The sequence below is a fragment of the Hirundo rustica genome, chromosome 26 (genome assembly GCF_015227805.2).
Source record: "Hirundo rustica isolate bHirRus1 chromosome 26, bHirRus1.pri.v3, whole genome shotgun sequence".
Taxonomy (NCBI): Eukaryota; Metazoa; Chordata; class Aves; order Passeriformes; family Hirundinidae; genus Hirundo; species Hirundo rustica.
Genome location: NC_053475.1, coordinates 1,902,853 through 1,918,826, shown reverse-complemented (window position 1 = coordinate 1,918,826; position 15,974 = coordinate 1,902,853). Strand labels below are relative to the sequence as shown.

The window sequence follows — 15,974 nt, the reverse complement described above, 5'->3', positions numbered from 1 at the left end:
TCCCTGCGCTTTTGGGGCGGCTGGGATTTGGGGAGAGGTCATTGCCCAGCTCACGGCGACGCTGCCAGATCCCAACCCCAGGGATGCCGAGCATCGCCGCGCCTCCGCTTCCAGCCCGGACCGCAGCCAGCCACCCCAGCGCCTCACCCTCCCTTGTGTTCCTTCCTTTTCCACAGACGATTCCCTGTACGAATCCCCGGAGCCCATTTTCACCAGCAACAACTCCTGCTGCAGCCTCAGGGTGCCGCCGGCGGCGCTGGCGGTGGTGCCGCTCGTCTGGACGCTGCTGCTCTCGTAGCACCGACACCCGCGACCCGCGGGGCGGGAGCGGCCCGGGGACGGATCCCGATCGGCCTGGATGGTGCCCGGGGAGGGTCGGTGCCGCCGGCGAGGATCCTGCCGCCCGCCTGGAGCCCCCGCCGTGGCACGGCCGTCCCTCCGGGAGCGGTGCCGGGCTGTCCCGGGGGATGGATCCCGACTTCCATCCCCGCCCTGCAGCTCCGGTTGTCCCGGTGGGGCGTTGCTTTTTACATTTCTAGACCAAATACAGAGTCCTCCTCGTCCGTTTGGCTTTTTTTTCCATTTTTTTCTTCTTTTTTTTTTTTGTTTCCCCCCCTTCTTGTTGTCTCGCCTTTTTTTTTTTTTTTAGGCTTTTTTTTTTTTTTTTTTCCCCTTCTTTTCTTCTTTTTTGCTTTCAGGGTTTTCCTTGTGGATATTTTTGTTTGTTTGTTTTTGGGTTTTTTCGATATTTTTTTGGGTTGGTTTTTTTTTTGTTTTTTTGTTTTTTTTTAAAGAAAGAATATTTTTATTTTTATTCCTCGAGTTGTTCCCGTCGGGTCCCCCTGGTGCCAGACTGACCCGCACGGGCCGGGCTCGGGTCCCCGCTGAGCCCCCATTGTCCCCGCCGTGGGCAGAGCCACTGGGAGCACCGGACACAGCCATGGTGGGCACGGACTCCTTCCCAGCCCGGCCACAGGACGTCACGGAGCCGGACCGGCCACCCCCGGCCACCCCCGGGCACCCCCGGCCACCCCCGGGCACACGGGGCCTGGACGGACGCAGCCCCCTCTGAGCGCCCGGGGCTCACCCTGACCCCTCCGCTCGTGCCACGGACGTCGCCGCGATCCCCATGGGACACCGGGAGCCACGAACTGGATGGAGCCGAGGAGAGCTGGCGTGGGGACACCGGGGTGGCCGGCACGGGGAGCACCGGGAACGTCCGGCCGGTGTGGAGAGCACCGGGAGCGGTCAGCTGAGATGGGAGCGCCGGGATGGCCAGCATGGAGAGCACCGGGAATGGTCAGCTGAGATGGGAGCACTGAGGATGGCCGGCGTGGAGAGCACCGGGAATGTCCGGCTGGCACGGGGAGCACCGAGGATGGCCGGCACGGAGAGCAGGAATGGCCAGCGCCGGGAGCACCGAGTGGCCGCTGGCATGGAGAGCACTGGGAAGGGCTGGCACTGAAGGAGACTGGCACTGGGAGCACTGGGAATGGCTGGCTGGCACTGGGAGCACTGGGAGCACCGGGAATGGCTGGCTCTGCCAGTGGCTGGCACTGGGAGCACCAGGAATGGCTGGCTGGCACTGGGAGCACTGGGAATGGCCGGCTGGCACTGGGAGCACTGGGAATGGCCGGCTGGCACTGGGAGCACCGGGAATGGCCGGCTGGCACTGGGAGCACTGGGAATGGCCGGCTGGCACTGGGAGCACCGGGAATGGCCGGCTGGCACTGGGAGCACCGGGAATGGCCGGCTGGCACTGGGAGCACTGGGAATGGCTGGCTCTGCCAGTGGCTGGCACTGGGAGCGCCGGGAATGGCCGGCTGGCACTGGGAGCACCGGGAATGGCCGGCTGGCACTGGGAGCACCGCCGGGCGCTGGGAGCCGGCAGGCCGGGCTCGCCCAGCCGTGGGCATCGCTCTGAGGGCGTTTGGCCAGCGCCGGGGCTGGAGGAGGCTGTGCCATGGATTTTCCTCCTCCACCCTGCTCCGTGTCCCCCCCCCCCGATGCCTTGGGGGTACAGGAGCCCCCACGGGGGGCTGGCACCGCCTGCGGGACCTTCCTGGTGCTCCCCCATTGTCCCCCGACGTTCCGGGTCTGGGCTTGGGGATTTTCCCCTTTTCCTTTGCATTAATAAGTGAAACCCCCCCCTCCCAAAACCCCCAATCCGAGGTTGGCCCTGAGCCCAGGGGTGGCAGATCCCCAGGGAGGGGTCACCCCACAGCCCTGGGTGTGACCCCTCCTCGCCTTAAATCTGGGGCTGTCCCACCTTGGGGGGGTCCTGTGCCCATCCCGCAGATCCCCCCTGTTCCCAGGGGTCCCGGGGGATGCCAGAGATGGGCTCAGACCTGGCTGGAGCTCCCCAATTCCGAACGGATCCCGGCTTTTCCTGCGACGGGGTCCGGGGGGGCTCCGTCCCTGTAAATACAGCGCTAATACTGTGAGCGTTTTTTTTTTTGTTTTTTTTTTTTTCTATGTATTGTTGAGAATGGATTTTATGGAAGGGTTTATCTTATTTTTATTTTTTATTTTTTAGACTAGGAAGCTGGAATCTTGCAATAAGCTCATCTCGACCACCCAAAAAAAAAAAAAAAAAAAATTAAAAAAAAAAAAAAAAATTACAAAAAAAAAAAAAAAAAATCAAAAATCAAAAAAACATAATTAAAAAAAAAAAAAAATCGCATTCCCTGCCGTTCCCTGTCCCGTGTGTCCAGACCAGGTCGTGGTTCCCGAAGGTGACAAAAGCGTTGTGTTTCTGGGACGCGGAGCCGGCAGCACCCGCCTGGCCTTCGGTCTGTGTTTTATATATATATAGATTATATATATAAATATCTATATTGTGTACAGCGACTGTGGGAGAGTGGAAGGACGGAGGCGGCGGCGGGGCCGGCGGTGGGGGGGCTCTGGGGGTCCCCTGGAGCAGCCCCCCCCCGCCCTCGGCGCTGTCCCCCCACCCTGCCCCGTGCTGGTCCCCGTCGCGCCTCGCTCCGTCCTTCGACATTTCCGCTTTCGTCCTCGACGTCGTGCTGATGGTAACCGGATCTCTCTCGCCACCCCCCCCAACCCCACCCCAGTTTGGATTCTGTATTTTTTTATAATAAAATACAAATAAATGTCGTGTGAGGCCCTTGCTTTGAGGAATCGCTTTTCCCTCTCCGTGCGGCTCCGCGTCCCCCCTCTGGCCGGGGTTGTGTCCCCGGGGGGCTCCGGCTCCGTCCTTGCTCCCTTTTCCCTCTGCAGCCAGACCTCTCTGCTGGCTGGTGCGTTAATTACGGGAAGGATTTAATTGCCCTGTTAATTAATAAGAATGGATATTAAATTAATTAATATGCGATTGTTGATAGTACTTAATTACAGGAGGCGAGGCTGCCTGGCGGGTGGGCGCTCAGGGCTGGCGGCTCCTCACCTGCCGCTGCCTCAGTTTCCCCAGGAATGAGACACCGACAGGTGACATCCTGGCAGGCCACAAGGCCAGGACAGGCTGCTCTGAGGTGGCACCACGAGCATCCTCCGCCTCTGCCCTTTATTTTTTTTTTTTCCCTTAAATCCTAAACTTTTTCGGAGCGGCCTGAGTTCCTTTCCTGGTATTTTATGCCTCTTCCAGCATAATTAGCAGCAATAGGAACAACCCGCTGGTAATTAATTGAGGCTCCCACAGCTGATCCGAGCTCTGAAGTTTTGCCACCAGAGGGTGAAAGAGTAATTTTTGCTTTTTAATAAGGGGCCCTACGTGTGCCAGGAGCGGGAGCGATGCCACCCACCGCCGGGGACGTGGGTGCCACCTCCAGCTCCGCCGTCACCTCCGGCCCTTCCCTTCCCTTCCCTCAGAGGGAACCACCAGTGAAAGAACCTGGCGGGGATTGACCAAAAAGTGTGAATTTTTAGAGGTTTTTTTCTTCCGAGACCCCGGCTCATGACTCTTTTAACGCCGAGGGCTGGAAATAGGGAGGTAAAAATAGCGAACGGGCAAGCGCGCGGCTGAGACGGATGGTCGTTGGTAATTAATGAATGGGCTCGTGGGGCTCTAGGGCCGGGATGGATCGTTCCGAGCCCGTCTCTCGTGCCCAGGCACGGAGGTTTGATGTCAGGAGTGGTGCTGATGGAGAGCTGGGCTGGGTGCTCCGTGCGCTGGATCCTGTTGGGCTGCGGGATCCCCGTCGCAGCAAGATCAGAGCATGAGCGGAGCTGGGTCATTCCAGAGGATAACTGGGGCTGATTCCATGGGGTGGGGCTGGGAGGGGTCGTCCTGCTCCCCACCTGCTCCAGAGCAAGGCACCAGGGCCCCCGGGGATCCCGAGCCGGGTGGTGATCCTGAACTGCACCGTTCCCACATCACCATTCCCGCAGTTCCTTGCTCCCTTTCAGCATTTCGGCATTAATTGGGTGGGTTTTCCCCATTTATTCCCCTGGGGGCAGTGGGTGCTCCGTGCTCCGCTGGCCCGTGGAATATCCCAGCTGTGGGAGAGCCCGGCGGGTGCAGCTCCCCCAGCGCCTTGTGATCCAGGTTTGCACCGTGAGGAGGCTCAGGACGGTCCCCAGTTCCCTCCCTCCCCTGATCCTCACTCCAGGGACCTTCGGCCAGGCAGGTCCCGTCCCTTTCCAGAGGGATTTTCCCACTTTGTGCCTCAGAGGCGCCTGCTCCAGCAGCGATGCCACCGTGTTTCAGGGGCCGGGTCACCACAAGGCCGAGCCCTCCCCAAGGCAGAGCAGGGAGCTGGGAACATCTTGGGATAAAAAAAAAAATTCCATTTTTCTCCCGCATCCAGCTTGGATTTGCTCCGTTGAAACGAATTCCCAGCATCCAGGCCGTCCCCTTGCCACCCTGGGTCCCCGTGCCGCCGTCCCTTCGCAGGGGCCGGTGCGTGCTGCAGGCTCAGGCTGCTGGATGGAGCCGGCACAGCGGCCACTCAGAGCGGCGCAGTGGCCACCGAGGCCGGCACAGTGGCCACCGGGCCCCTCCGAGCCTTGCAGCAGGGCTGGGGGCGCCTCCCTGAGTCCCCTGTCCCGTCCCACGCGGGGCACCGCGACACCCGCGGCACCGTGCGCTCACCGTGCGCTCACCGTGCGCTCACCGTGCGCTCACCGTGCGTTCACCGTGCGCTCACCGTGCGCTCACCGTGCGTTCACCGTGCGCTCACCGTGCGCTCACCGTGCCCTCACCGGCGCCTCCCGGGCTCCGTCACGTCCCTCCAGCAGCTCCGGCCGCGGCTCCGGCTGGCAGAGGGTGCGGGATGTCCCTGCTGTCACCGGCCGTGCCTCTCCTCCCGTCCTTATCTCCTGATAGGCACAGGCGGTACGAGCAGGAGCGCTCCCGGAGCGAGCTGCCAGCTGCGGAGCACCTGGAGAATCCCAGAGCGGGGGATGATTTATGGAAACAGCGCGGGAGAGGAGAGGAGACAGCGCGGGGAGGCGAGGAAACGAACACCCGGCACCGCCGCTCCCTCCCGGGGCACCGGGATGCGGGGCCGCTCCCTCCCGGGGCACCGGGATGCGGGGCCGCTCCCTCCCGGGGATCCGGGATGCGGGGCCGTGCCCGGACCCGGCGGGCGGGTTCCAGACCCCCGGCCCTTTGTGGCCATGGATTTGCAGGAGCCGGCCCAGCCGGGTGTGTGGCTGTGCTCAGCTCGCTCCGCGCCGTGCGCGGGGCAGGAGATGGAACTTTTCAGGCCGCTGGACATTTGGGTTTGTTCAGCTGTTCATTCCCCCCACCCCGGGGAGAGGAGGGGGCGCGGGAGGTGGAGGGAGGGTGGTGGAGGGGTGGGAGGGGGCTGCTGCAGCCCCCCGTCCGTGGAGGATTCCTGGGAATCATCGAATCAGCAAATCCCAGGATGGTTTGGGTGGGAAAGGACATTAAATCCCATCTCATTTCACCTTTGCCATGGGCAGGGACCCCTTCCACTATCCCAGGCTGCTCCAAGCCTCATCCAACCCGGCCTTGGGCACTTCCAGGCATGGTGCAGCCGCAGCTTCTCTGGGAAATCCACTCCGCTGCCTCTCCACCCTCTCAGGGAAGGATTTCTTCCCACTATCCCATGGATGCAATGGATGAGGGCATCTCTGGGGGGGTCACTGCGTCCCACCCACCCCCAGCCCACCTTCCCCGCTCCTTTGCCCCCTCTCCCAGCCCGCTCTGGCTGCCGGCACCGAGCTCCGCCGGGGAGCGAATTCTCCCCCAGGCACGGAGCGAGCATCCATTCCCCTCGGAGCTCCTCTCTCGCAAGGTAACCGGCATTATATCCGGACCAATTGCTCCAGCATGATCCTCCCGAATGCTGCACAGCATGTACACGGCGTCTTATGGAAAATACATGCCCCTGGGTGAGCCTTTTAATAGCGCCGGCTCCCGCCCGGGGGGCTGGGGGGAGGCCGAGCTCTGCCGCGGCGCTGCCGAGGAATGATTGAAAAGTTGGGGCTCGCCGTAGGAAACCCCCCGCTGCGGGGGACAACGTGTTTTCGTTCCCCTACCAGGTAACAAATGAAAAGAATTGCCGTGAATGCTAATGGAGAGGGGAGCGGGACGCTGCGGAGGCTGCCGGGGCTGGAGGTGGGGGTGAGGTGGGCAGGGATTTGGGAGGGGGGGGTCTCAAACCTCCCCGGGAATGCGGGAGATGCGGGAGAACCCCGGGTTTGAGGGTTGGAGCTGGTGGAAAACATTCCCTGGCAGGGGGCAGGTGGGGGCTGCAGGGAGGATGCTCCAGGGCGCTGGACCAAAATCGCTCCTTTTTGTAACAAAATGCAGCCGAGGGAAGGTGTTGGTCCCAGAAATCCCCCTTGGTGAGCTCCTATCCCGGTTTTTCCAGCCGGAGCTGGTCCTGCCATGGATGGCACAACCCCAGCACGGGGCTGGTGGGCACTACCCAGGGGATGCTCTGATGCTGGACCAAAATCGCTTTTTTTTGCCACAAAATGCAGCTGAGGGAACACATAACCCCCCGAAATTCCCCCTGAGGGATCTCCCATCCCAGTGATGACCCTGGTTTTGCACGTTGGAGCCGGTCACGCTGCGGCAAACTGGGATGGGGCTGGTGGGCGCTACGGGGATGATGCTCTGACCAAAATCATTTCTTTTTGCAACAAAACGCAGCTGGGGGAAACACATAAATCCCTGAAATTCCCCAGCTTTCAACCCCCAAGGAGCCTGTCCCCGTGTCACAGCCGAGGTGCCATTGAGCCGGTGAAGGGCTGAGCTGTTTGTCACCGGAGCCGGGCTGGGAAGCGGGAGGGTAAACACGGATGAGCAGCCTTCACCCGCTCCGGTAAATATTTTATATCCCACACCAAGAAAAGACACTCCTATTTAAATGATTTATCAAGGAAGATCATGTAGAGGTTTCCATAAAATATGTAGGGCTCCTAATCCCGACATCATCAAGCCAAGAGGACCGGAATCATTTATTACCCTCCCAACAGCTGCGCGGCCGCGGGGACACGACTGACAAATAAAAGTGTGTTTACAGCTTTCGGGCTCCTCCGGGGAGAGGTAAATCACGGCGGGGGTGGGAAGGGGAAAGGGAGCCGGAAATTAAGCGGCAGTCCTTGCCCGTGAGGCCGGCGTGGGGCTGGGGATGCCGGGCACGGCGCGTCCCGGCGTCACCCGGCGTCCCCGTCGCGGCGGCCACGTGCTGGGTGCGGGCCGCGCTCGTTCTCCGCTGGCGTTTCCGGGGTCGGGCGCCGCTTGTGAACCCCTCTGGGATGTGCCCAGATGTGGCCAGATGTTGGTGCTCTGTGCTGGGATCGGCCGGCTGGGGTGGGACGGCAGCAGGTTCGGGATGGGGCCTGCGGGGGATGGTTGAGCCCAGGTTTCCTGGGCACCACGCACAAACCCCTCGGGGATGTGCCCAGATGTGCCCAGATGTGCCCAGATGTCCGGCAGGTTGCAGCTGGACGGGGGTCGGATGTCTGGGATGGGTTTTCCACGGGCATCAGCAGAATCAGGGTGGGGCCCACAGGGATCCGGCCTCTTCCCTCTCAGAGCTGGTGCTCACCCCGTGCTCCCACCCCCAGCACTGCATCCTCTGGATCCATTTATTGGGAATGTCCCCTCCTCATCCTCTGCCGCTTCATGGTCCCATCAGTGCATCCTTTTGGGTCCATTCATTGAGAATTTCCCCCCATCTCCCCAGTGTTTTAGGTCCATTTATGGGGGATTTCCCCCCATCCTCTGCCACTCCATGATGCTATCACTGCATCCTGTGATCCCTTTATTACGGATTTCCACCCCCATCCTCTGCCACTCCCCATCCTTTTGGGTCCATTCACTGAGGATCTCCCCAACCTCTTGCACCCACTTATTTGCAATTTCCCCCCATCCTCCACCCCTCCACCGTGCCATCACCGTATCCTTTTGCACCCATTTACGGGGGATTTTCCCCTTTCTCCTCGACCTTTTGCACCCATTTATCAATGATTTCTCCCCCCCCATCCTCTGCCACTCAATCCTCCCACCTCCCCACCCTTTTTTTACCCATTTATCCAGGCTTTCCCCCCATCTCCCCATTCATTTCCCCCGCCCATCAACCTTTCGCACCCATCCATCACCCATTATCCCCCCCATCCTCTTCCAGCCCTCTCCCCGCACCTTTTAGCTCCAGCACCGAGTTTTTTCCCCCCCGGCTCGGTGCCACCACGTCCCCGCCGGGATCCGGGGCACCCCGAGCCGGGCGGCGGGCGTCGGCAGCGGCGGCGATTTGGCCGATTTGGCATTCAGCGGCTGGAGCGCAGCCGTGGGGCCGGCGCCGCGTTATTAAGGGATTAGCAGGTTGTCTTGGCGCTCAATTGTAGATAAGTGCCGCGGTTTGTATTATCTTTTCACGCCGCACCGCGAAGGATGACAAAGAGACAACATGGGTGTCATGGCCTTCAGCATATCATTAAGGGTAATTTGTCTTGCGGGGAGGGGGAGGCGAAGGGAGAGGGAAGGAGAGGAGGCGAGGGAGGACAGGGAAAGGCAGCCTGGGAGGAGAGAGGGGATTAGAAACTAAGAGGGGAGATTAGGAGCGAAATGGGAACTGTATGGAGAGTCAGCCAGGCGAGGAGAGGCCGTGGCCGGGGAGGGGACGGCCGGGAGGGGCGGGGGGGTCACCCCGGGACCGGCTCAGGTGCGGGGGGGCTCAAGGAAAAGCGGAGCCGGGATAGAGGAGGCACGGTGGGGTGGGGGCTGCACAGACCCTCCCCTTTCTCCTGCAATCGCTGCCCAGCCGCTGTCATGTACATTAATTTATAGTGAGGCTCCAGCTGGGTGCCCCGGGAGGCGGGACACACCCCAGGGAATCCCGGGAATCCGGGGAATCCGGGGAATCCACCTCCTCTCCATCACTGATTGACCGGCGCCCTCAGCCCTGGGGTTTCGGGGGTCTGGGGGCACGGCTCAGGAGGGTCGGGGCGCGGTGGCAGCTCCTCGGTGTCACCTGCTCCCTGTGCCACCCCACTCCTCGGTGCACCTCTGCTGTAACCCCACTCCTCGCACCCCCCGTGCCCCACGGCAGCGGCTGCTCCCCGCTCGCCGAGCTCCAGAGGGCGAAGAAGTAAAAGGAGGAGCAGCAAAGGGAATTCAGGAACCCCCGGGCCGGGTTCGCTCCATCGATCGATCGATCAATCCATGAGGAGCACTGGCGTGGGGATTGATCAGTCGGGGAGGTGGGAATGGGAATGTGCGCCTGGAGGGAGACAGACAGACAGACAGACAGACACAGTTACACAGCCAGACAGCCAGGCAGACACAGTCAGACAGACAGACAGACAGACACAGTCAGACAGACACACAGTCACACAGACAGACAGACAGTCAGACAGACAGACAGTCAGACAGTCAGACAGTCAGACAGACAGTCAGACAGTCAGACAGACAGGCAGACAGTCAGACAGACAGAGTCAGACAGACAGACAGTCAGACAGACAGAGTCAGACAGACAGACAGTCAGACAGACACACAGTCACAGAGACAGACAGGCAGACAGACAGACAGTCACACAGTCAGACAGACAGACAGACAGACAGTCACAGTCAGACAGACAGACAGACAGACAGACAGACAGACACACAGTCACACAGTCAGACAGACAGACAGACAGACAGTCACAGTCAGACAGACAGACAGACAGTCAGACAGACACACAGACAGACACACAGACAGTCAGACACAGACAGACAGTCACACAGACAGACAGACAGGCAGACAGACAGACAGTCACACAGACAGACAGACACAGTTACACAGACAGACAGCCAGACAGACACAGTCAGACAGACAGACAGACAGTCAGACAGTCACACAGACAGACGGAACCGCTCGTGCCACAGCCGCTGCCAGCCGAGGAGAACCCCCGCCGTGGCAGCTCCCGCTCGCCCTGTGCCCCTTCCCAAAGGGAAATCCCTGCGGGGCGCAGCTGGATCCGCGGCTGGATCCTGGGATCACTCCCGGCGGTGCGGGATTCCCGGACACCGCTGTGATCGCCCCGGTGCCACCGCGGTGCCCCGACCTCTCCCTCCACCGCAGGCACCGGGGGCTGGGGTTCCTCCTGCGCCCCCTCCCTCCCCTCCCTCCCTCCCCTCCCCTTCTGATAATCCTATTTTTGAACCAGGGGATTAGGATCAATACTTCACTCCTAATGCTGTGGTAATACAGTGTTACACCGCCAGCGCCAGTTCCCTGCTGAAACACTTAAGGTAGTTTAAACCCATTTGTGCCGGGGAGTGCCGTGAATCCACAACGAGCTCCTCGCCCAGCCGAGCTGAGGCCGGTGCCAGCCTGGGGCTGCTCCTGGTGGCCCAGGAGGCTCCTGGACCCCAAAAGGGCAGCGCCGGGCAGGGGCTGTGGGCACCGGGGCAGCCGCTGGGCCCCTCAAAGCCGGTCGGGGACGTGTGGGCAGCGCTGCTGGTCCTGGGGATGCTGCTGATCCCAGCGTGCCTGGTGCAGGGATCCCTCGTGGAAGGATCCCTCGTGTCCTGGAGCCCTGGTGGCTCGCTCCCCGAATTCCGCGCGCCCCCGGCTCTGCCCTGGGCTCTGGGTGCGCTGGGTTCTCCCAGCTCTGCGTGTCCCCAGCTCTGTCCCCGCAGCAGCGTCTCGCTGGCCCTGGGGCCGAGGGATCCCGTCCATCCTCCGCTCCAAATTGGCCGAGGGGTTTGAGCAGCTCCCGGGGAGCAGAAACCAAAACATTTTCATCCCGCGCTAATTCATAATTAGCTCCGTTTTTATTAGGTGCTAATGGAGAGCGGGGATTTGGGATGCCTGGTGCAGCTCGGAAATGCTGATTCACCCAGAGACCTCCCTTTTCTCAGGCCAGAGCCTGCTCGAAGGCAGCTCCTGGTCAAAAAATCCCAGCCCAGCAAACGCCTGGAATATCTGGGGAGCTGAGCAGCGCTCCGGCAAACATCATCCCTGGGATCCAGGGATCCACGGCACGGAGCAGGCTGGGGACCCCCTGTCCCCACCTGGGGACTCCCTGATCCCTCACAGGGTCCCTCCCTCCTCTGTTTCCCAGGGACGGGATTCTCCTGACGTCTGGGATAAACTGGTCCCACCCCTCGCTCTGAGCTCTGAGGAGGATCCAGATCCGGCCCCTCTGCTCCGGGTGCTTTTCAATTAAAACCGAAATATCCCCTAATAACCCACGGAGGGGTTTTTATTTCTTTCCCTTCTTTAATTTTTTTTTTTTTTTTAATAATAATAAATCTATTACGAGGGGCTTAGAGATGGATGTAAAACCGGCCAGGGACGATTTGAGGATTAGGGATCGGCGTGTCCTGGTGCGACGAGCAAAGGAAGGACAATCCTGACGGGGCTGGCATCAGGCTGGCAAAGGGACACCGAGCCCAGCCAGGCCAGGAAGGGGAAAAATGGGATCCAGAGCTGGGAAGAGGACTCTGGAGCTGGGAAGAGGACTCTGGAGCTGGGAAGGGATTGCTGCATCCAGCGGAGCAGGAGGGGTCCCGGCCGGCGGCTCCGGAAGCAGCAGCGAGATCCCAAAGCGGGACCCCCTGAGCCGTTCCAGCCCCGCTCCCAGCGCCCCCCCGCATCCCGTTTAGCATAAAAGTCATTTTGGTCGGGGACCCCCGGCTGCTGCTCCCTCATTCCCAGGCATCGGGGCCCCCGCGGGATCGCTGCGCGGGGCCAGCAGCGTTTAACCCCCCCGCCAAGGGGAATTGGCTGCTTCGCCGTTTCCCTGACCCCAAAAAGACAATGAAATCGTGCACGAAACAAATAGATTTTAGCCACAGGCCTGCGGAGAGGCGAGAGGAATAAAATACAGATGGAGCCTCGTGCGGCGGGGATGGGAATGGATTCCGAGCGGGAGCCGGGATGTGCCGGGGTCAGGATGAGGTGACCTCCCCCAAGTCCATGTGCACCTCACTGCCACGCTCTGGGTGGATTTTGGGGCCAATTCTGCGTTTCCTGGGAAAAACTCCCTAATTTCTGCCCCGGCTGAAATTTAGCCTGAATTTAGGAGCTCTTTTGGGTGGTTTTCCACCAGGTTCTGAGCAAAACCTTGCGCCGGGTGATGGAGCTGGGACGCGGCGGGATGGGGTGGGGACACCCAGAGCATCCCGGGATGGCTCATCCCGTATCCCCGCGGAGCTGGAGCCCTCAGAGGCTGCTCGTCCTCCTGCCTTAACGCACCACCTCCATTTATTCTGCTCCTGTAACTGTAAAATTGATTTTCTTGCAACAAGCCGCTCGTCTTTCACCGCCCAACGCACCCAAACGCTCCGACATAAGACACTGGCAATTTTTAATTAGTTTCCTTTCTCCCTCCTTCCTCCCCGAGCAGGCATGTGGAACCGGAACAGGGCAGCCTGGAAAGGAGCAGGATCCAGAGGTGACAAAAGCACTTTTTATCCTTGATATGATTATTAATAATACACTCGTTTACCTAACGAGGCGGGAGCGCGGGGGGGTGGCGCAGGGAGGTGATTAGGGCTTCCTTCAGCGGCGGGGATGGAGGAGCAGCTTTAACCGCTGCGATCTTTCAATATTGCCTCGGAGCAGCTCAGGGGTGCTGGGCCCCTCCCCAAAAAACACCCCCTGGCCCCCAGCCCAGCCCTGGCTCCGCCGGTGGCTTTGCTGGCACCACGTGGCGGGTGCTGCCGACGTCCCCTGGGTCAGGGGTGGAATTTGTCAGGGCCCCCTCGGAGGTGACCCCCAGCACTCCCACGAGGGTGACCCCAGCCCAGGATTAACCGGAAAACCCACAGGGCTCATTACAGCCATCTGGTAATGAGCCTGGAGTAATTAAAGCCTCACTGTCTGGGCTGGGGGCTCCCCCCACGCCTCCAGCCCCACAGGGGATGCTGTGAGCCCCCAGTTTTGGGGTCCCAGCCCAGTTTCTGTGCTGAAGCTGCGGCCAGGTGCCGGCGCCACGTGTCCTCTGTCACCAACACCCTGGCTGGAGGTCACAGCCCCGTGTCCCCCCTGCGACCGTCTGGGTGGCAGAGGTGACCCGAGGCCCGGGCATCCCGCTGTGGGAAAGGTCCCCGGGAGCAGGGAAAGGGCAGAGGGGCTGCACGGAGGGAGCGCAGCGGCAGCGCAGGGACGCGTGTGCGCCCCGAGGAGCCGCCCGGGAAAAGTTACTGGGGTGGGGACAGAGGGAGGGGGGAAAGGGAGAATGAAAGGGGAGGAAAAAAATTTAAAAAAAAAAAAAAAAAGGGAAAAAAAAAAGGGGAAAAAAGGGCAGGAAAGTCCTGCGGCCTTTTGCCTTGTCAGTTCTCCGTCTGCTGTCACTCAGCCGCCGAATTCTCCTTCAAGTTGTCATAGCGAGGCTGGCGGGGATTATGCCGCGGCTCTGTCCAGAATTGATTCATGTGGAACGCGTGCTTGACGGGCGGAACCGCTGGTGTGAGCGGGAGCCGCTGAGACCCCCGATTTTCCCACCTTCCTCACACAATCTGGTATTGTTTGGCCGCAGCCTTAGTGATCCCTGCGCCGGGGCTGTGACTGACACAGCTTTGAGGCTCTAAGGCGTATTTTGAATTTCTAAAACCTCTCAGGAAGTCCCCGGGGTGCCTTCTGCCATTGTCTTGTTTCTCCTTTCGCCTTTTTCCCTTTCCACCCCGAACCCCTCCTGCATCCCCCACCGTCTCCTCCCCTTTTTTTTTTTTTGCCCCTTCCTCCCCCTAATTCCAGCCCCTCAATCCCTGACACAACTCGGGGTTTTTTTTTTGCCTTTCCCCCCCATATTTACGCTCCTACTCTCTCCGGAGCTGCTCAGCCACTTCGCAAACATGATTAAAAAAAATAAAATAAATAAAACAGAGAAAAACTAAATAAAGCTCTAAAAGTTCCCAAATCCTTGATCCGCTGTGGAGAAGAGGAGCTTTACTTGTTTGCTTTTAATCAGCTGACACAAACCCCAGGATGTGTTGAAAAAATAATAATAGTAGAAATAAATCTTCCGCTGAGTCATAATAGAAATAAATCTTTCACCTAATCTTAATGGAAATAAATCTTTTGCCTAATCTTAATAGAAGTAAAGCTCTCAGCTAATCTGTGGCGAGCTTGTGTCCATCCCGCTGCCCGCGCTGCTCTGGCCGTCCATCCCTGTCCAGCCCTGTGGATCCCCGTGCATCCCCGTCCATCTCCATCCATCTCCATCCATCCCTGTCCATCCCTGTCCAGCCCTGTGGATCCCTGTCTGTCCCTGTCTGTCCCTGTCCATCCCTGCATCCCCATCCACCTCTGTCCATCCCTGTGTATCCCCGTCCATCTCCATCCATCCCTGTCCATCCCTGTCCATCCCTGTGTCCATCCCCATCCACCTCTGTCCATCCCCGTCCATCCCTGTCCATCCCTGTCCATCCCTGTCCATCCCCGTCCATCCCCATCCACCTCTGTCCATCCCAGTCCATCCCAGTCCATCCCCATCCACCTCTGTCCATCCCTGTCCACCTCTGCCCATCCCTGTCCACCTCTGTCCATCCCAGTGTCCATCCCTGTCCATCCCTGTCCATCCCTGTCCATCCCTGTCCATCCCCCTCCATCCCCATCCACCTCTGTCCATCCCTGTCCATCCCTGTCCATCCCTGTCCATCCCCATCCATCCCCATCCACCCCTGTCCATCCCTGCTGGGGTCACTCAGAGTGACCATCCCATAGGATCTGGATGAGGAATTTCCCTCTGGATGGATTTTCCCACCCAAGGAGAGCAGAGCCCCTGTCCCTCCTCGGCCCGGGCTGTTCCCGGTGCAGGGTCCGGGCTCTGCCCCGTCCCCCGACCCCTCCGGGCTCGGCACTTTATAACAATTTCCCATTTCCAGTCTTAATCTTATAAGAACGAATTGAGAATGACCAGTGTAAATACACAGGTGCCACTGGGAGCAGAAACCACTCTTTAATCTCGGATATGAAAACAATTCCCTGCTCCGCGCGCTGGCAATCAGCGAGTGCCATCAGCGCCGCGCTCTCCCCGGGAACACGAGAGCTTATAAATATGAATTAGTGCAGAGAAAATCTACTCTCTTACCTAAAGCTAAATGTTATCTAGGTCCCTTTCCAGCAGTGGCTGACATTTCCAGAGTGCTTTTAGTCACATCTGTGGGAAGACAACTCATTTCTTGTCTTTAAAAAAAAAAAAAAAGGAAAAAGAAGGAAGAGAGGGAGAAAGGGAAGAGGGAGGAAGTGGAGGAGGATGCAGGGAGATGCTGGGAAAGAGGGAATGCTGGAGGCCTGAGCCTCCTCTGGAGATGCTGGGTGGGCTCTGGGTTGGCTCTGTGAGGTCACTGGGATGAGGAAGGAGCCGCTGGTGAAGCCAAAGCCCCGGGGAGGTGGCACAGGGCGGCTCCCAGGTGCCACCCGAGGGAGGCCCTGAAGTGTGGGCGCTCCGGGCTGGGGCGCCGAGCAGCCCCGGGGTGGCTCGGGGTGTCCCCCCCTGGCTGGGGTCCTGTTTGGGGTGGGACACGAGGAGTGGGGTCCCCAGCCGGCCCCTGGGGCAGGGACAGCATCCAGTGGCACAGGAAGGGCGCATCCCACGGGATGGGGGCCC

The 15,974-nt window shown here is 59.9% G+C and overlaps 1 protein-coding gene across 1 annotated transcript in view; it reads left to right on the top strand.

Moving 5' to 3' along the window:
* EFNA2 (ephrin A2) overlaps positions 1 to 624 on the top strand; it is a 40,372-nt gene extending 39,748 nt beyond the window's left edge. Inside the window, exon 4 of the mRNA XM_040086539.1 lies at positions 177 to 624. Within this exon, the coding sequence (XP_039942473.1) occupies positions 177 to 298 (122 nt within the window). The 3' untranslated portion in view covers positions 299 to 624. The remainder of the gene's footprint in view (positions 1 to 176) is intronic.
* The last annotated feature ends 15,350 nt before the right edge of the window (positions 625 to 15,974 follow it).